The 21,488-nt window shown below is 37.1% G+C and overlaps 1 protein-coding gene across 4 annotated transcripts in view; it reads left to right on the forward strand.

Annotated features, from left to right (window-relative positions):
• Positions 1–21,488, forward strand: part of FGF14 (fibroblast growth factor 14) — a 412,338-nt gene that overhangs the window by 314,792 nt on the left and 76,058 nt on the right. For all 4 annotated transcript variants that reach the window (XM_075715928.1, XM_075715941.1, XM_075715934.1 and 1 more), the window contains one exon: positions 2,204–2,307. In XM_075715928.1, the coding sequence (XP_075572043.1) occupies positions 2,204–2,307 (104 nt within the window). The remainder of the gene's footprint in view (positions 1–2,203; positions 2,308–21,488) is intronic.

A 21,488-nucleotide genomic window follows, 5' to 3' on the forward strand; every position in this document is an offset into this window, starting at 1 on the left:
TTCCAGAAGTTTTGACTGAACCACTATGATTTGCAGTTATTTTTCATCAGCAGTTTTCCATGGCTGACTTGTCTTTTGTGTTCACCTTTTTTCTTTACACAAGTATTGTTTGTTTTTCCTTCCTGGTGTCCCCTCAGTTGTTGCTGCCTTCCCTCTAGCATGGTGTTCATACCCAGGTTTCCTCCTGGAATTTCTTTTCTTCTAGAAAAAAACAACTGCCATCTTAAACCTAGTTTTGCTGTAAGAGACTCCCCCTCCACCACCCACAATAGTGGTTTTGCTGGTTTTGACATTGTTTCATTTGAGGGTAATGGCTGATTGTGTTTTTTAACTTCCAAATTATATTGAACATTTGAAATCCCTCAAGTCATGCAGTGTTTAGCCTATATACTCTTAGGATATCTATATACTCTTAGGATATCTTGTCCGTGAGTGCCATATTTCACTGGTTTACATATCTTGTATAGATTAGAGAGGGAACCTTGTCTGTGCCCAGTATTTTTCTAGTAAACAGCCCAGTAAAATCCTAGCATGATGGACACTTTTGGAAACTACAGAAATGAAAATGCTATATATCTGTGCTAATTCTTGTCTCATGTCATCTCTTCTATTCTTCTTTGTAAACCCATAAGTTTGTCTTCTGTTCTTCCAGAGCTGTTTTGAATATATTTTTTCTTTCTACAGCTATAGGAAGTGCTCTGCTACAACAATTCCCAGCTTTGTACTGACTTTGTGCGTTCCTAAAAAGATCTTATCTTACGTATACTTTTTCAGCATGACAGTGTGGAAGAGAAGGGGTTTTTTTCCATCTACTTCTATCTTTAAATTCTAGTAGTCAACCTATGTTTTTTCGCAGTTGTAAAGATTTGATCATCTTCATCATAAATGATCTGTGGCTTTGTGTCCTTTGACCAACCAGGAGTTTTCACACCTTGAGAAAATGTACATATCCACTGCAATTACATGACCCTTTTTTTCTTGATTTGGGCTTTACCCTTGGCATTCTGATTACAGACAGTCTCATTGGGTACACTTTCTGGTCACGCCTATGGATGTCCTTCCTAAATTTTGAGGAACTCACTGTAGGTGTTACTGTGTTCCTGAGACCTAGCTTGGTGGAACCATGGTCCTCGCTGCATGTGTTGAACACACAGGTTGCACATTTGGTTTTCATCCAAGGACTTGTGAATCCTTGACTCATCCACAGTGGAAAAACACTTAGCATGAACTCTGGCTCATCCAGTTCTTTTCTTCCAAGACTGTTTGATGTGTGCTTTGCATCTGATTTCCTAGTATGAGTCAGTAAACTTAGCATAGGTGCGTATTGGCATAATTTTTAGAAGCATTGGCCTGTGTCTCCTATGGATATCACTTTTTCTTTTGTTGTTCTGTGGTGAGGCTTGTAAACTCCCACTCTTCTCACTGGTCATTTTCAGACACTAATCAAAGCTGTGGTTGGTTTTGTTACTACAGAGGTATATACCATTGCTAGGGTATCTGCTATTAGCTGGTTTTTTAATTATTTTTTTTTACCCAGAGTTTCAGTCTTTGAACACGTTCTATATTCAGCTCAAAAACATTTATGCACATTTAGAGTCAAGCACATATTTCAGTGCTTTTCTGAACTAGGATAAGCCTCTGCCATTACCTGAGGCCTGTGTACTACTGCTTGTATGAAATACATCATTCACAAAAGCAAAAAATTTTTTTGATTTGAAATCACAGACCCCTTGAAAGCAATCTTTACTGAGAGCACATCTTAATCCAAAAACATAAAAATGCCTAAGAAAATAAAAAGCTACTTGCCAGAATCAGAGAGAGATGTTTTCTGCAGGGTATCTCACAAGTATTACCCTTGTGATCAGTCTGCACTGATGAAGGAACTGTTGGGCTCTTTTCAGATTGCCTGAGGTACTCATGTCTGCAGTGCTGCATAAATGGTTACAGTCCAGTCTGCTGTGCTTTGTATTTGCTAGTTAGTACTTGTGCCAAATACTGAACTGTTTCAGGACTTATTGCTAGATAGATCATTAGGCTTTAATTTTAAGGATTAACCTTACTAGAAGCAAGATTTGCTGAATTAGTCCAGTTTTAAAATCAGAAAAAATTATACAGGGAGTAGTTTTCTTTCTTTTTAGAATATTTATTAGAATATTGTAATAACCATAGTATATTCATATCTGGTCCTGTTTTTTCTTCACAGCGTTATTCAACCTTATACCAGTGGGACTTCGAGTTGTTGCTATCCAGGGTGTAAAGACTGGGTTGTATATAGCCCTAAATGGAGAAGGTTTCCTCTACACATCAGTAAGTACTTTTCTGAACTCTGTTTAAGAGGCACAGATGAAATTGAAATCTACACAGGAATGAGACGCATATTCACTTTTAAGAAGTTCTGTAATGTCTATATATGTGTACACATATAGTACACACACCTGTCTACCCATGTATGTATGCAGCATATCTATAAATGGGATACAGTAGAAATTACTGTGTACTATGTTTGAAAGTCTGCATGTTAGCAGTCCTAAAAAAACATTCTGTAGCGCTCTTTTTCTGGTAGGCTATACTGGTAGTGTGCAATACACCATAAAAATTATTTTTTTCAATTAAATTCTTCAGAACTTTTAAATAAAGACATACAATTATTTTCTTAGTGACTTGTTGATCAGAATCCAAAAGCTGCTCTAACAGTTACTTTTATTGATAAGACTTACAAGTGTAACTTCTGTCTAAAAAGTTGTTACCAGCCTTACAGTTTATCACCATAATCTTGTAATTGTATGCTTAGCATTATTGACTTTTTTTATTTCAGATATCAGGAAAACAGAGTTCTGTGAGGGACTATATCTTTGTAGAATGATCAAAGTTTAAGAAAGAATCTTTTGAGTCACAAAAGAGACTGCTGGATAAAGTGATCGGAAAGTCCTCAGATAGTTTAAGATATTCCAAATGGTTTAATGCTAATCACTCAGTGTGTTGTTGTGAATATAAAAATCCTCAGTTTTGTGTAAAATTAGTGTCTTAACCTCTTTTGAAAGGCAAACAAACCTTAATATGAACAGGCAGTTCTGTCAGGTATTAACAAGGTGGCTTAAAGGATTTTTCATTACAATATTTTTATTGCCGTCTATGCTGAATTTATTTACATAGTGTTTTTTCCATTATTTATGTCACATAGTTCTTAATTCCCCACTGAGTTACAATACACTACTTTGTTTTCAATGTCCATTGAAAGGAAATTGGACAGATTAAGTTTCTGATGCCCTGAGGGAAAGTAGTCTGTTTGTTTCAAATATACAATTGTCTTGAAAAAGCTAATAAGGAAGAAAAAATGGAACTAATCTTGAATGTCAATGTCAAGACAAAGAGAAATCTCCTCCTCATAAAATGTCTGCTGGAAACTCCAGCAGTATGATCTAAAACATTTATTTTCTTCTGTTCCAAATAAAAAATTTTATCAGAGTAAAACATGCAATATTTTCTGTCAGAAAGAAGAAAACTAGAAGAAAAAACCTAGAACTATTAGAGAAAACACATTGCCGACTTCCCAGTTCCATCACTTCATGTGGGGAGTTCATTTCAGTAAGATGGCATGAACATTACTTTTTAAATGTGTTGGTACAGTTAAGAGTACATTCTTGCCCAGCACTGTTTCTGAAGTGAGTTCTCAGTCCTTCAGAAAGAAATACAAATTTCAGAAAATGTACCATTTTCCTGATGGGTAATTCTGCAGAGGGAGGGACGGTACATGAACAAATTCTGGCACGCACTGTGTTTAAGTATTATTCTGGAAATGGTCCAAGTTAAATTAATGATGTCATCTGGGGAAGGGAAAGGAGTGGAAAGCACAAGGCAAGATAAGAAGAGATGGCTCAATCCAAACTTTGAATAGATGAGAACCCAACCCTTAGAACATCCTCAGGTCTAAGATATTTCTGTCACACCAGTGGGAATCTGAATTGTTTAGTTCCTATGTCTTCTTTTTGAGCAGCACAGATTACTTAGGTTGCGATCACTCATGGATATAAATAAAAGATTATGTATAAGGAAAATGTAATCCACGTGTTTAATGTTTTGCAGGATTGCATATTCTTCATTGCCACTAATGGCAAGATTTTGGGACTTGATGACTTCATATATTCCTGTAGTTATTGGCAACTTGTTAAGTACTTCTGAATTTTGTTCTGTGAATGTTGTTATGTTTTGGGTGTATTTCACTTAAAAATGTCTTGGGAGAGTGTCTCAATCTGTTATTTTACCTTGTGTGAGGTAAGGAAACAAGTGTTTTTGGAATGTACTTCTTATTCTTCCTCATGTGGAGAATGAAAGATGAGTGACCCATCAAATGACAGAGAGATGTGACATATTAGAGAACTCAGTGGAAGGCTTTAGTTTTAGTATGTCTACAAAATTATTTTCAACTTACGCTTTTGTCAAATTGAAAAGTAGTAATATTTGGTAATCTAATGCAAGTTTAAAGGTAGTGATTTCAAAACATCAGTGCTGTAATACAGGTTTAATTGTTTCATATTAATGTATTGAAAACACTGACAATACATTTTTGTCTTAGCAATTGACTGCTTTCAGCTTAGAGACTAATGCATTTGAGAATAAGAATACAAAGCATCAGAGAGAAGTCTGTCTTCTCACTGAGGATCAAGATGAAATATACCGCATGCAGAACATTTTAAATACTGTCATTTGTAGAAAAATATTTTTAACGAATCACTTTCTATTACTGTCTTGTTGGTGGATTTTTTTGACTCTTTTTCACAGTTGTGTATCTGTTGCACCTAAATGCAAAAGCTCTGTATTAAATGTCATATATGTTTTTCCCTTGCTTATTCAGGGGAGGATGGGAGCAAAAAGTTTTCTAAGTTTCGTATGCCAACTGTCATCACTGAAAAAAAGTGCCACATAACGGGCATGCTAGTTAAAATTTAAATAAATTAAGATATATTATCAATTTCTTATAAATGTTTAAAAAAAAAGGAAGCATGAACTATAGACTAAGTAGCATTTATAGTTTAAGTTGAGACCGAAGTCCTGTATAGTCCTGCTCTGCAGAATACCTGCGTTCCTTTTTCCACTCACAGTATATGAAAACCATAGCTTGTGAGAATATCCTATGTGTTGATGCCTCTCTTCAGAGGTTGAAGGCCCCAGCTCAATTATTTTTGTCATAAGCTTCACATGACATTGACTAATTAAGCAACAGCACTGACAGGAAGGGTATCATGTGTGATCCTGCTTCCTCTGACATGAAGTATTCGGTAAGAGGAAAATGAAGGTACAGTGGCAGACCAGTTTTACGTGTAGATTATGTCGTGGTTTAGCCCCAGCCAGCAACTCAGCACCACGCAGCCGCTCGCTCACTCCCCCTACCCCAATGGGATGGGGGAGAGAATCGGAGGAGTAAGAGTGAGAAACACTCCTGGGTTGAGATAAGAACAGTTTAATAATTGAAATAAAATAAAGTAAAATAATAATAATAACAATATAATAATAATAGTAAAAATAATATAGAAAGCAAGTGATGCACAATGCAATTGCTCACCACCTGCTGACCGATACCCAGACAGTTCCCGAGCAGCGATCGCTGCTCCCCGGCCAACCCCCCCCCAGTTTATATACTGAGCATGACGTCATATGGTGTGGAATAGCCCTTTGGTCAGTTTGGATCAGCTGTCCTGGCTGTGCCCCCTCCCAGTTTCTTGTGCACCTGGCAGAGCATGGGAAGCTGAAAAGTCCTTGACTAGCATAAGCAGTACTCAGCAACAACTAAAAACATCAGCGTGTTATCAACATTTTTCTCATTATAAATCCAAAACACAGCACTGTGCCTGCTGCTAGGAAGAAAATTAACTCTATCCCAGCCGAAACCAGGACAATTATCAAATGCAGATTTGCCTTGGTTTTTTATTTGTTTTATAAAACAAAATCTTTTTTTAATGGTTGGTTGTGTCAATTTGGGAGTTTCTTGGTTTTTTCCTATTTTATTCTGCCATATTTAAGATTTGTTCAATTAATTCACAGAATTAGGACTAGGGAAAAAGTACAGAAATATCATAGAAGACTTACCACAATATTTCTTTCTTAGAAATAGAAGAACAGCAAATTGTGTTGGAAAGTCAGTCTCAAGAGCTTTTCACACCTATTTTGCCTGCTGCATCAGTGGAGATTTGTGTTCTGTCCTTTGGGGATTGGTTGAGTCAGGGTCCCTAACATACACCATCAAAGCTTTGTCAAATAAAGGAGAAGCAAAGTCTTTGGAGTTTGATACAGCTTTGCAGAATTCCTGAGAGAAAATACTTTTCCAAAATTAAAATCTTATTTTTCAATGCATTTAAAGTAATTAATGTAATACCATGATTTGTTATTTTCTATCATATAAAATATGAGAACAAGAGCCTTTTCATGTTCAGTTTTTTTCCTTGCACTTTTAAGGGTTAGCCCGCCTAAAGACTACCCATTAAGCTCACCTTTTATTAGGTTTTGGTTTACTGCATCCAACTTTATTTCCCTGTGTGTATGCATACCTATACTTATATATGTATATCCATATATATCCACTCATAATTAAGTTATATTTGTTTAGTGACAGCTTCCCAATTCTAGATGTATGTTAGTGAGCAATAAGAATTATAAAACTGAGTTGAAATTTATTTTAAATGGATCAATGAACTGTGAATAATTCAGTATTTATAACTGACTTCACCACCATGAAAGCTAGTTGGAGAAGCTGGATTTTTCCACAAAGAACCATCTCAGTTACTACCAAGATTTTTTATTTAATTGTTATGGACTTTACATGTTAAAGTCCAAGAATATGCCTTACTCTTATCTCGCCTTTGGGAAGGGTGGGCAAGATAATGTTTTGGTTCCAAGGTTGATCCTGTCAAAATCAAAAGGAATGGAACTGGCTCCATGCACTGAAAAAACCAGCACAGCTGCAGGGATTCTCCGTGGGGAACAGGTATTGCCTGAAGCAGGAAGATGGCAGTGCAGTACATGGCAGAGGCTTTTGTTGGTTTTGATGCTAATTTTGGTCAACTCACTTTGTAAAAGGCTCATTAGTTCAACTTTTGGGGGGGCTGCATCTTCTTGTTTTGCTTCTAGGATTTTCTGCTGTCTTAACAGGATGAACTCAGAAGTAAAACATGCAATATGTTAGTCCATTTTATGATTCCTATTTTCCTAAAGTAAGGATATGAGAGTCATCTTGGATTATATCAATGAATTTCTCTCAAGAATTACTTGATGCATCTGGGAGGGTTTGGAAAGTCTACTGGTTTTTTTTTTTTTTTTTCTCATACTAGGAGCAGCTTAGCAGGGTGTTACCAACATTTGGTGGCTACCAGAGTAAAAGAAAAGGGAAAAACTAAAATGTAGAAAAGAAAAAAATTCCTAACTCTAAACCACCTTTACCTGCTTGTGCTTTCTTCTTCATGTTTCCTCTTTAACCATTTCTTCTGCCAGTTTTCACTGAGACCTGAGATGTGGATGAAAACAGAAAGGGAAGAGTATGCCCTTGATATTGTCAGCAGCAGATATTAAAGCCATAGCAATGCACTGCATGGTTTCTTAGTAAGGCCGATGAACTACAGAGATGCTTTCAAAGAAGACTGAGCCTGCAGGGCCAGGTCTGAACTGCCTGATCCCCTCTTCCAGCGTGGTGCCTGGCTGGAGTTGGGCACTGCAGCTCCAGAGCTGCCCTTCTGGGTATGGGGCAGTGGGAACCTCACTGGGAGGGTGTAAAGAGTAATGGAGAGACATGGCTGCATTTCCGGGAGGTCCTAGCAGCTTTTTATAAAGTATTTCAGAAGTAGGGATGGCACACTACACACTTTACAGAATAACCTTCTTGTGAGATGGGGGTTTGCGTTTGACCTACTGTGGTACGCGGTGTCAAGCGTGTTGGAAGGGAGTTGGCCGGGTAGTGTTTCTGCAGCAGTATGATGTCAGTCTGTGTCACAGCCTTCATGAATGAGAGACAGCATTGATATATGTTACTGGGAAATGTATTTGTTATACCGCTCTGCAACTCTCACCTGAAAGAAAAGCCTTTCAGGGTTTGTACTGACATTTCAGCAGCCTCCTAGTGCTGGTATTCCCACCACTTCTTTAAGCCCGCATAACTGACCTGTCTGAGAAGAACAAAATTCAGCCTCGAGGAAGAAGATAGGAGCACAGACAGTACAGCCTGCAAAAGACTGAGAACTGAAGTTATCCGTATTTCTAGTATCTAAATCAAAGTCAAACAAAAAATAAGTTACTGGTAGCTTTTCATAGAGCCTCTCTTTGTGGTTTGGAATAACCATGCTTAGTGTGTGCAGTACTTTGAAGGCTCAAAGGTGCATAAAACCTTATAATAAACAGAACGGAAGGAAGTTTAAACTAGGCAAAGCCAAAGAGGAAATGCAATGTTTTAATTTTTTTTTTTTTACAAAAATAATCAAAAAGAGGTTAATGTTACACTGAGGCAGCATTTTTCTGTTGATTTTATGTTGTCACAGTATAACAGTGGCTGACCTACGTTTTGGCAGAGATTGTTCCCCATCTTGCAAGGTACTGTAGAAATAGTTAGGAATATATCTGTTTAGAGAGATGTGGACAAATATGAGCTGGCTGTATGATTTTAAGTAGGTAGGCTATTGTTCTAGTAGTCAGAAGTACACTGAATCATAGAATAGGGTAGATCTTGCTCTTGAGGTATCTGTGGTTTTGTGAATGTAAGCACATCAGACTTATGCTTTAGGGTCTCAACCTGCTCCCACGCTCTTATCTCCCAGCATAGACTTTACTAAGACAGGGATAGGAGGTTAGTTCACCTGCCATTATCTGTGTCTTCGAACTACTCAGGCACACTTAGGAGAGAGGAAAATGGATTAATTTAATTATTTGAAAATCACAGCTTCTGATAAAGACTTCTGAAAACAGTTATGTTAACAGTGGTATTTTTAAGAGTGTAAATGCATAGACCTTACGCAAGCTCCATCAGCTAATTTTAAGGGCTTACCACTAAAGTGCTTTCTTATGTATTAATACCTTCTTTGCATGGCCTGTTTTTATTTAATTTGGTATTGGTTGGAACGTGTCCAATATTTGCTTCTTATAACAAAAGTTTGCTTGAGAGGGGAGTAAACAGTACATTTGAGGGCTGTGTTCCTCTGTAAGTTGGGCTGCATTGCTCAAAAGGTAAACAAGTTCAGCATGTTCCAGAAGCAGTTGAAATACGCTGACAGGAAGGAGGAAAACATCTGCATGGTTTATGCTTATTTATATCTGTGTTTGGAGGTAGATAATTTGTCTCTCAAGTTGTCTGCCAAAAATAAATACAGAAAATTGCTAATGTATTTATTTATTCTGTGGTAGCATTTAAGGAACAACTGATAACATAGCTCTTCTGTATTGTACAAAATAGTGCCAGATGTCCCTGCTACAGAGTACAGTAGTAAAGGGGTATAAAATACATGCTAAGTCCATGACTTTTTTCAGTGGGTTAGGGTTTCATTTTTATATTTTTTGACTGAGTGTGCCAAAGCCAGTGTTTTCACACACAAGATAAGGGAAAAAGGAGGCATGCACAGACACATGAGAGTTTGATAGGGCAGGAGAGAAGCGAGAAGGAAAGAGGTGAACGGAATGAGGCCGACACGAGGAGACTGTGATAAGCAGGAACTTAAGAAAGGGGAGAAATAGCACAGTTGAGCAGAACAGAATTGTAGAAAGTCCTATGATGATATCATCATTGTAAAAATGTTTATGATGATATCACCAGTGTTCGAGTCTGATGCTTGCATTTATTACTACCTCTCTGAGTCTTTCACATGCAGAAATGGCTACTATTTGAACTACAGTTCATAAACAATACTAGTTAAAAAAAATGCTACTTAGAACATACAAAAAAATAATTAGTACTATAAAGATACAGTATTTTATGTGGCTTCTTCATCTGTGGCAGCTGTTTCACCCTCCTGCCATTTACATGCTATACTGGGGTTAACAACAGAATTTGACTCAAAACTTGCAATGAAGTTTCTTTGCCACTTAAACCAAATATGTGTATTCTGTTTAGTTCATTAATGTCCACAGTATCCTTGACAGGACTTAGCTGAAATGTTTTATCTATAAGAAACACTTTCACATTTGCTTAAAATACTTATTTTGGTTTCCATGTTTATCTGTCATATGCACATGCAAAAAATCTCTTGATATATGTGTTCTCTTTCCCTAAGATTACAGAAATGTACATAAATACATGAAGGTTAAAAAGCTGCTCTTCCAAACTTCTTGTCAAAACATGGAAGATCACAGAGTCAGCAGCTGCAGTTGGGTATTTTTCAACTAATAATTGTATGACAAGGAATAGTAACTGTAGGTAGGTATGGCTAAAATCAGGTAATCTAATCTCATGCTTCAGGAAGTAAGATGATTGCCACAGGGTTCAAGAGGAATGCTTTCCTCAATATATGGCATCGCTTACTGTAGATGCGCTGAAGGAGGTTTGCCTCTGAGCTATTGTGCGATGGTTACAGCCAAAGGCTGAGCACAGACTTGATGGACGAGCAACTTAATCTAGTCTGTCAAATTTCTGCCTCTGGCGATCCTGTGTCTAATGGTGACCTCCTTGTATTTTTGGCCAATATTTGTTTTGTTGCATAAATACAGCTACACTTTTCTGGATTTTTCTTTATTATCAGCTTTGTTGTTCTTAGACATCTGGGGTTGTCTGTAATCCTAAGTGTTGAATGCTGTCTCACTGTGTATTGTATAGTCTTCCAATACCCCTCTTGTCTTCTGTTCTTTTACTTCCTTGGCAATTGTCACTGCACAAGCCAAAGGATCATGTTTGAAAATTCTAGTTTTCTATTCATTGCTATTTTTTCTTACTCATTCATTGCATCAAAGTATGAAAAGCAGCTACCAAAGATTTAAAATCTCTCAAATTTTAGACAGTTATCAAAAACATGTTTCCAAACAAAACCCTAATAGTTCTTTCCATTATTGGTTAATGAATATGCAAAATATTGAAGACAATTGTAGATGGATTTTATACTAAGTTTAAATCGCTTTCATAATAAATTTGGTTCTTATGATGTGAAGAAGAATTCACACTGCATCTTCAAGGTTTCTAGGTGAGAAACAAAAATTAACTCTGTGTGGAGTAGAACAACAACAATTAGACACATGTGCTGCTGTCTGTCACTGCAGTAACTGCATAATTAATGTACCTTCTGTTATTTGGGGCTATTTCCAAAAGATATATGGGTAGATACCAAGATAGATGAACAGAAATAAACTATGAGCTTTTTAAAATAAAGTCTATTTTAAAAAAAAAATTTCTGGTGGGCTGAAGAATGGCGTTAGTCAGGCAAAAATATGCTTTCATTATGCAAGAAAAGTTCAGTATCATCTTGCAGAAATGAAATAGCCCAATGCATATTTTGTTAATTTTTAATAATTTCTCTAAAACTTTTAAGTAACTGGATCAGAATATTCAAATTATATCCCATAATATTAACATAAAAGAGGAAGATGTTGTATTTACCTATGTAATTAAAGAAAATTATGCAAGCATCCTATAACTTCCGGGAGCTTGGTAAGGCACCCTATATATCCTATAATGAGATGCTGTGGGCTCAAGTGTGTGAGTATTTATTTCTCATTGTACCTTTGCAAGAAAATACTGTATAATGTGTGGTCCTTAAGATTGAGCTGCAAAAGAAGGACGGTGTATTTAACACGTTATTGTAGTGTGCAACTCTGCACAATAGGGCTTTGTATAAAAGATAAGTTTCTATAAATACCAAATGTTGAAAAAAGCCACATCAGTCTTCACCACTGTTGTAAAATGAAAGCATTAATTGCAATGCAATAGCCATAGATGTCTGTTTTAGTGTTATATAAGTTAATGATTGATTTATACATAATATCCATTACATTTTTGGAACAAATCAGGTTTCATATTATTCTTGAATTTTTGGTCTTGTTTTACCTTGCTATTATACACATTTATTTTCTTGTTGCAGCACATTCATTTTTTCACTTGAATAGTCAAGTGTGTAGCTAAGATTAGTGAATGACGGTCAGTGATACATTTATATCCCCTCTAATCTTCCCATATGCCAAGTGCCCCTGTAGAAAAATTTGGGATGTTTCAGTTTCTTCTTCCTTGGTGAGGCAGCTTTAGCCGTGGGCTGGATCCTGCATGGAAACTTGACCATCTGGGCAGGCCCACAGGAATGCTGATTCTGCATGTCCTGACTAATGACCCCTTACCCCGGCCTCTTGCTTGTTGGCAGAGCCTATTAATCTAGGAGCTGCCCTAGTGTGTTCATGGCCCCCTGTCTTATATGTGCATGCTGGGGGGGGACGGGGGCTGCTTCCACTAGCTTTCCCGTGTTGGATTTTCTGTGGCCAGGGACTAGATACAGCATGAATCTTTGCAGAGCTGTGGGTCTGTGGGTGAATATGTCCACATAAACAACTGGGATCATCTCTGAAGCCTTCTTATTCCCATGGGACTAAGCCTTTGTGAAAGGATAACTCGAGACCACTTTTTTTTTTTCCCCTTTAGCTAAATTTATAGTTGCCTATTTGCTGATTAGAGTTCACTTACAACGTAAATGAATGTGTTAGGGCTGATTCTTAGGTGTCTATACAGAACTGGCTAGGAAAGCAAGCCTCCGGTAACTTCTTTTATGTAGTTGTAGCAAACATCAAGTCTTCATCCCCCTCTTGGTTTCTCATGTCAGATTCCTCAACCTCCACTTTCTCTGCTGGCAACTTTCCCTGGGGTATTTCCATGGACAGTCCATGATCATATGTGCTCATTTAGACAAGTATCATAGACCTTACAAGCTACTTTTGACATTTTTCTTTGTGGGGTGTGAGTTTCCTGCCTTCTCATCTGTCCCTCATTTGGTTCACTATTCAGTCTCCAGAGAGACAGTTTGAGGTGGAGACAGGCAGATACAGACCTCCAGGAGGAACGTATGAGGTTCGTCTGTCTTGTTACTTGACCAAGCACTAGCTGTAGCGTGGCATCAGAACAACACCTAACAATGGTGGGGCCTTTAGCTTACTGCCTATAGCTTACTGTAATCACATGCATCTTTAATCAAATAAAAGTTCCAGTTTTACATTTATGAAATACTGTCTGGGTATTGGAGGGCTCCGAAATTCTCAGAAGTACCAAGTGTTGGCCTACTTCTGATGTTAATTACAATTGCCGATGTCGTAGGTAGCAGGGTTGGCATAACTGAGCACTTTCAAAAATCCCTCTTGCAAGGGTTAAACTGTCGAGGTTTATTGCGCAATGTTTATTCAACATATTCTATTCACTGTCAGATAAGAAGCTCTCTTGACTGATTCCTGTTGACTTGACAAGGAGTCTTGTTTTTTTAGCAGACTACAAATACAGCCTTAGGGACATACTGTGTCTCCCCAAGGGTGTCTCGAAAGGAATCATAAATCTGTAGAAAATCAGCAGTCAAACCTGTATCCTGCACTGAAAGCATTGGAGTAGGGGTGAGTAGACAACTCACCCCATCGTGTTTGAATTCAGTTGTGACTGTTCTCTACATGCTGTTCTCCTGATATATTTGTCACTAAACATTTTGTAATAAAAAGTGACACAATGCCATTACCTGCCAAAACATGAACCCCTGGACTTAATATGCAGGATCTGCAGGAAAACTCTGTACTTTGAGTAAATGAAACCAAAAGCTGAAGACTTAATTCCTTCTGTGCACCTGTGCATTTCTTTTTCCAATAGCACGTCATGTTGTGGATAGCTTTGGCTTGTTAACAGGATGGTAAAATTTTCTAGCATTGCCAGACATTTACATTATATTACTTGATCTTTAGTGTGATCGTGGCTGCAAAGCTGAAAACAAAGTGTTTCAACATGAAAATGAAATACCGGTACTTTGCGGCTCCGCAGATGTACACAGCTAAAGACCTAGAGTTTTCCACAAAAGGGATGTGATTGCCTAATTCACCATGGAATTGTTTACTTATTGCAGAATTGCCTAACGGCTGGTGAATTTTAAAAAGATAGGGAAAGGGTTTTATACCACAGGCACAAAACAAAATATAGCCAACATTTCAAAAGCATATTATGTTCTCTTTTTCATGTCCCTCTTGGCCAGCGTCTGACTTCTGAGTTGTGACTGATGTCTCCTAAGCAGTTATACCCTGTCACATTGCCATTCAGGCTACAGGCCAAAACTGAGCACAGTCCAGATCATCAGGAAAGAGAATAATACTATGAAAAGATCTACTCCTACAAGTAGCTTAGAAGATGTTAAGAATAGGTAGAAGTATAAGATTTTTTTTAATCTATTTGCCAAGTATTGCTACTATTTCTCCCACCAGTGTTTTACATTATTGTCTGAGTATGTCTTTATTTAAAAAAATCTAAGGGTTTGATTTTTATAGAATTTTAATTAAAAAGTAGACCTGCCTGTGATTAACCACGTTCTGCAATCCTTGTTAGTATTTTTTTCTTTTTCCTAGGATGTGTTTGGATGTTCCCTGCCAAGGGAAGAACAAGGGGCATGTTACTGCCATAATGGGCGAACAGACTGCTCAGACAAAAAAGTATAATTAATCAAGAATAATCTGGAAGCACTATCTCTGTAAATTATTGATGTTCTCAGGGAGATACGAACTGAAAAATGTATTGCCTCAGAACTCTTCTTTTTATAATGGCATCAGAACTCTTCTTTTTATAATGGCATAGAATAATTTTTAGATTTGGTAGGAATTTTTCCATTCATTCCAGTGGGATCTGGAGCTATTGGGCTATACTTCAGTAGAAACCAGAAGGATTTGGATAAGTGTAAGCATCATTCTCATCAGCTTTTTCTTGAACAATGTATAGCAGGGAGAATCCCTCTGTTTAATTCAACATCCAAATGCTGTTAGTAAAAAGTATGTTTAATTTCAAGCTTCATACCTTGTGCATTTTTTTCCCCCTCTGTTTTCTGGAGAACTTCTTTTAAGGCTTAGGGTAAGATAGCAAGAGGCAGCATTTAATATTCTTTTTCAACACTTATGTTGTTCATGAGGGGGACTGAGTTGACTATTTTCTTCTTGACATTTGAAGATCAGGAGTGTGCCCTTGTCTCTTCATTTTTGAGTATCTATTGGCACCAGCAGCAAAGGAGATGAAGGAATTGGCCTTTCAGGCATTGGAAGTGACAACTTCAGAAGCATCAGCTAAGGCAATTCTATCACCCACTTAGCATTCATTTGAGCACTGAAGTTGGCTGAAGAATAGCCTTTGAAAACAGAATAAGAGATAAAATTGATATTTCCCCTTAATACTTCCAGAAATTTTACTGCATCTTTGACAGCTGACAGCATCCTGCCCTGTGCTATCCTACTCAGAACTGTGAAAGCCACTTTTCTTCAATTGACATGATTAGAGTAGAAGATAGATCACTTGACTTGTGATTTGCAAAGATTATTGTATGAAGGTGACTGCTGTATAGATGGCATGTGAGGAATAGTGAGATGGTCTCTAGACTACTGTGTCCGACACAACTTTGGATGTGTAAGTATGGCATTGAGAAAGAAGGAGGCAGAAGAAAGGATTAGGATTACATGATTGATAGGTAGATCATAGTAGGTTCACTTCAAACTCTGCCAATCATATGTAAACAGCCTCACTTATAAATTTTGCCTGAAACTACTCAAGGTAAAAATAGCTTCACTTGAAATTGTTGGAATTGCCCTTATAGGAAATGTGGGGGCACTGGCCATGTCAGATGCAGACAAGATGCAAAGTTCACACAAAGTGTCCTTTTATTCTGGCAGATCATAGATTTTGTTAGCTTTGAAGAGGCAAGTTCAGTTTCATTTGTCTGTAGATACACCAAATTCAGAAATACAGCATGGAGTTCTGCAGTCCTGGTCTTAAAAATAAATACACTATAACCTTGTTATCCTCATGACTTCAGTAGACATATTTTTGTGTGAGCCTGCAGTGGTAGAAGTTTCTTGGATGGATTTGTGGAATGAAACATTAGTCATGGAAATGTGAAGAAAATGTTGATAGGTTGTTTAACTGAAAAGTCACAAAAGAAGTCCATGAGGGTAACTGTTAACTTATGATACCAATGAATAAAGGAATGATGAATAACAGTTGTGATACTGTAGTGTTCATGACACCAGTTCCTGAGTGTTAATGGGAGCAGAGGAAAGTTGTTTGTGCTCAAACGTCACCTGAGTCAGCAAAAGAAGTGTTTTTTTAAAATATGTCATTGGACTTAATACAACGTAAAACGAAAGACATTACTTATCCTAATAAATATTGTCTGTTGTCTACATTAATAGAATTTAAGCAGACTACTGCAAAAATAAAGTAGAAAATCCTCTTGCTTCATTAGCTGGCAAAAAGTGAAAATGGCAACTTAAGAAAATTAAAATATTTTTATATTAACTAAAAATTAAAAATATTTTGAAAGAGATACTTTGAGATTATCTAGGTTAAAAGCTTATGTTATTACATTTTTTGCTCAACAAGATTTTCCAGGTCTTCAGTCATGTTCTTATTTAGGCTTGGGGAGAGTGCCAAAAACTTCCTGGAATTTTTAGTCAAAATTCTAGAAAATCACAAGAAAATAACAACATAAATACAAACTCATTTAATAATGCTCCTATTGCTTATATGTGTGAAGGGGTGTGTTAGTATATATCCTCCCCCCACATGAATAAATGTAGTGTAAATTATACATAAAGATGTAATGTAATCACTGACATTAAAGTAAAAAAAACCCACAGAACTATTTTGAGAGCGAACCTATTCTCTGTTAACACAGCCTGAATAATTCAAATTATTATCCAGTTTTACAAGAACTGAACCTGTGTATTGGGCAGATTCAGAGTATTTCTTTTGTGCTTCTAGCAATAAAAGGAAAGTGTTGATAATCAAATCAGGAAGCACTGCATTCAAAGGTATGTAAGAGTAACTTTATAAAAAATCAGAGAAAATTAGGCAATTGTTTTGCCTTCTTAGTTATTACCATCTGTTGGTAATTTCAAATCAGACTGGGTGGTACTTTTGTAAAAGAAAAGGGCTTCAGAAGTTCAGTAACTATGTTTGTGCATATGTATGTTTTTTTCTCCAAAAAGATGAAACAACCTTTTTTCTTCACATTGTTCCATTTGGCAAAGCGACAAATGTTGAAGAATGCCTGCATCTATTTTCTCTTTTTTGTCAAGTCCTATTTGTTAAAGTAGTGCTGTACTCTTTTCCTTTATCTCTGGATGGAAGAAGGATTTTTATTTGGCATTTCATGGCCTGCTGCTTTTTCTAAAGGTTTCCAACTCAATTCCCCTCACTGGTAGACAGCAGGGGGTTCTCTAGCTCATGCTTAAGATTGTTAGTAGTACCTTTCTGTTAATGTCAAATTGATATCGCTCTGTGATTGGAATGACCTGGAAAGCAAGCTCTGCTGGATAAGCCCCTATTAAGGTGACATATTGTTCCTCTATTCTGAAGTAAATATCTACTTCCAACTGTAAAAAAAACCATCAAATATATAAATGGACATATTTGTTTATTTTATAGTATGAATAGGTAAAACAAGTAAACAGAAATAAGTAAATATTTTAATTAACGTATTTTTCTTTGCCATATGCATTCTGAAACATTGACAGGAAGGCAGGTTTTTCTAGGACAGGTTGTTAAAATGATAATCTTATATTATGCTAATAAAAGAGTACGCCAAGGATTTCTGAGACACATCAGCAGTTTCATACTTTCGGGTAGCCTCAGTGAGGGGCAAACTCTGCTGCTTCCATAAAAAAACCTTTGTGAAACCAGAGCCTAGTGCCAACAAATACCCATAATATGGTAACAGAAACTTCTTATGTTGTTAACAGCTTCCACCTGGGGACCCCAAAGAACTTGGTATGCAGGAATTAATGTAGCTTTGTAACTCCCATGTGTGCTGTGCAAGAATGCCAGTAAGCATTCTTGTCGTCTTTTAAAAAAATAAAAATTAAAAAAAAAATTAGGAAGCTGTTTAATTTAGAGGAGTTTAATTGACCATGGTAACAGAAGTATATGTCAAGTGCTAAGTATATAACAAAGATTTGAGACATGTGAACATGTGACAGTAGAAGCTAGTCTGCACAGAGCCCCTAGTTCTTTCTCTGGACTGTTCTTCAGCCAGGCTCTGACAGGGTTAGAAAGCAGGCACCTGAATTTCTCAGTTTTCTTGAATTTAAAAGTCATAATAAATTCATCATAGCACCATAGCATGTGGTTTGAATGTAGTCGCAAAGCTGTCTGTCACCTGGAAACCCTCTACTAAAATGATTGACCTAGATTCAAATGATTTGAAATAACTTTATGGCAGAATGAATTTAACAAAACTATGAAATTCTTTTTACAGCGAGCCTGTATGTAGATTGCAGTGTGGAATATCCAAATTTCTGCCACTAAACCATGGCAAAATTGCATTGTTCATCCATATGCTGTCTCCAGAAATGTCTCTTAAGTAGATTCTGTAAAAGTCCTGTCTCTTTATCATTTTAACAAAATTATGAAGACAGTGGCAGAACGGTGAGAAAACAAGTATGTTTTTCTCATACAGTTTGTTTGCCATGGGCTAAAACCTCATGTGCAAAGTAGCTGTCTGAAATGAGCTTTTTTGCTTCTCTTTTTTTTTTTTTTTTTCCTATTTCTGGTGACTGTTTCTTACCTCAAGCCTGTTTTGTTAGCTAACTGGATTACCTGTATACTGGTACTAAGATGTAATTTCTCCCAGGAGAATTTTATATAAAGCCACCTTATCATTACACAGATAAAACTTTACTTTCACAACCTGATCTGGCTAGTTTGGTCCTGACACTGGAAATCTCCTAGCTGTGCTAGAGTAATACAAAGCAGCAGTACCAGGATCCAAGCTACAACTTTTAGTATGTTTTACTGCTTCTTGGAAAAGTTTTGCTAAATATGATTCTGTTGTCTTCTAGGTTTAACTTCTGCAGTGGAGAATAGTAAAAGAAAAGTGATATTGATCAGATTAAACATAAGTAATCACTTCAGATGTCAGACTGAGCATATAAATCAAACAACCCATAAATATTTCAAAATCCCATAGTTTAAAAATATAAAACCAATGTTTATTGGGTAAAAATTAAGTGAAATGCAATGAAATGATAAACACTTCAGACCATGATCCTGTTAATGCTGCTATGAGATGGGGCCCCTATTTTTTAATAGCATCATAGGTGATTTGAAATGTAAATATCACTTAGAAAAATAGCTATACTTTTATACAGCCCTCTACTTAAATTATATCATTTGTGAAGGTTTTATGCTTGAAAGGAGTTATATCAATAAAATTGGAAAAGGTTCTTTCTTTTTGATGAGATGCATTTAGTAGTTCCTCTTTCATCTTAAAAGCACCACAGTAATGAAAGATCTTAGGCTGAAACTGAAGGTACTCCTGTGTTTCCATTTCTTTATATTAAAATGGCTTTATATCCAATTTGTACAATAAAACTAGTATGACACCAAAGCATGACCTTAGCATTAAACTACTATTTTTTTTAAGATGCTGACAAACACAATTAAGTAACATCTAAAGCTAGTTGGCGTGACATCTCAAGAGACCTGTCTTCTCACTTGTCAGAGCTTCTGGCCCTGGGAGCTTAATACAGCTCCTTGAACACTTTTCCTAAGTGTAGCTCACCATGTATAGAGTGTATTATATGACTGCATTTACTTCGGGCTTAAAGAATGCTCCTCAACATTATTTACTTGAAGCCCTTGAAGCCCTGTATAATCTGTTTGGGTTATTTTTCCTGCTTTCTATATTTTCAAATGCTGCATGCCAGGGAATATAATACATGAAAATATATTTTGCGTTTGTTACCCCTTTCATATCAAAGACCAGCTTCAGATGTTTTGTGGTTTGTACGTTCAAAATTAGTGGTCTAGAAGGCAGGATGAACATTTGTTCTAAAAATGGCCTGCTAGTCATGCTAGTATTAAGAAATTCAAAAACAAGTTATACTTTTTGCCAAAAAAAATAAGCGAACCTTTAAAGAGGAGTATAGGACCTTGCTTATGTGTGTGTGGTCTTTTTTCTTCCCTACCTTGTGTCATGGTTTTACCCCAGCAGGCAACTAAGCACAACACAGCCACTCGCTCACTTCCCTGCAGTGGGATGAGGGTGAGAAACGGAAGGGTAAAAGTCAGAAAACTCGTGGATTGAGATACAGACAGTTGCTGTGTATGGAATACACAGTGCTGTGATGTTTCTTGGTATGTTATTCTTCTGATGTCCCTCATGATTAGGATGAGAGGAAATGGCCTCAAGTTGCATCAGGGGAGGTTTAGATTGGATATTAGGAAGAATTTCTTCACAGAAAGAGTGGTCAAGCATTGGAACAGGCTCCCCAGAGAGGTGATCGAGTCGCCATCCCTGGAGGTGTTAAAAAAATATGTAAATGTGCAACTTTGGGACATGGTTTAGTAGCCATGGTGGTGTTGGGTTGATGGTTGGACTGATGATCTTAGAGGTCCTTTCCAACCTTAATGATTCATTTTAGTTTTCTACTTTCATTAAAAAATAATCCAGCCACCAAGCCAGGAAATGTGAAATGAATTATTACTTTACCCTTAATTGGTTTAGTGGTGGACTTGGTAGTGTTAGGTTAATGGTTGGACTTGATGATCTTAAAGGTCTTTTCCAACCTAACTGATTCTATGATTCTATGATTCTGTAATAGGTAAAGCAAAAGCCACGCATGCAAGCAAAGCAAAACAAGGAATTCATTTGCTATTTCCCAATGGCAGGCAGGTGTTCAGCCACCTCCAGGACAGCAGAGCTCAATCATGCCTGACGGTTACTTGGGAAGAAACAACACCATCACTCCGAACATCCCCCTTTTCCTTCTTCTTTGCCCAGCTTTATCCACTGAGCATGACGTCATCTGGTATGGGATATCCCTCTGGTCAGTTGGGGTCAGCTGTCCCAGCTGTGTCCCCTCCCAACTTCTTGTGCACACCCACAACTTCTTGTGTACTTGCTGGTGGGGTGGTGTAAGAAGCAGAAAAGGCCTTGACTCTGTGTAAGCACTGCTCAGTAGTAATGAAAATATCTCTGTATTATCAACACTGTTTTCAGTGCAAATCCAAAACATAGGCCCATACTAGCTACTATGAAGAAAATTAACTCTATCCCAGCCAAAACTAGCATACCTTGCGTAACAAATTGCTAAAAAGGCAATGAAACACCAGAAACATTACCTACATTTGTCAGAAAAAGTGAACATTAGGGCCTAATTAACAGCACCCTTTATTGTGAAGAAAACATGGGGATAAATCCACCCTGCAGTAGCACTGCAGTTAAAATTACAGGTGCTTAGTGCAATGGAGTATTAGGCGGTAAACTGTATGCCTGAGGGGGTCAAAGTCAGTGAGTATTATGCAAGTAGCTATGCAAAACTGAGCT

This window comes from Pelecanus crispus, chromosome 1 (assembly GCF_030463565.1).
Source record: "Pelecanus crispus isolate bPelCri1 chromosome 1, bPelCri1.pri, whole genome shotgun sequence".
Lineage (NCBI taxonomy): Eukaryota > Metazoa > Chordata > Aves > Pelecaniformes > Pelecanidae > Pelecanus > Pelecanus crispus.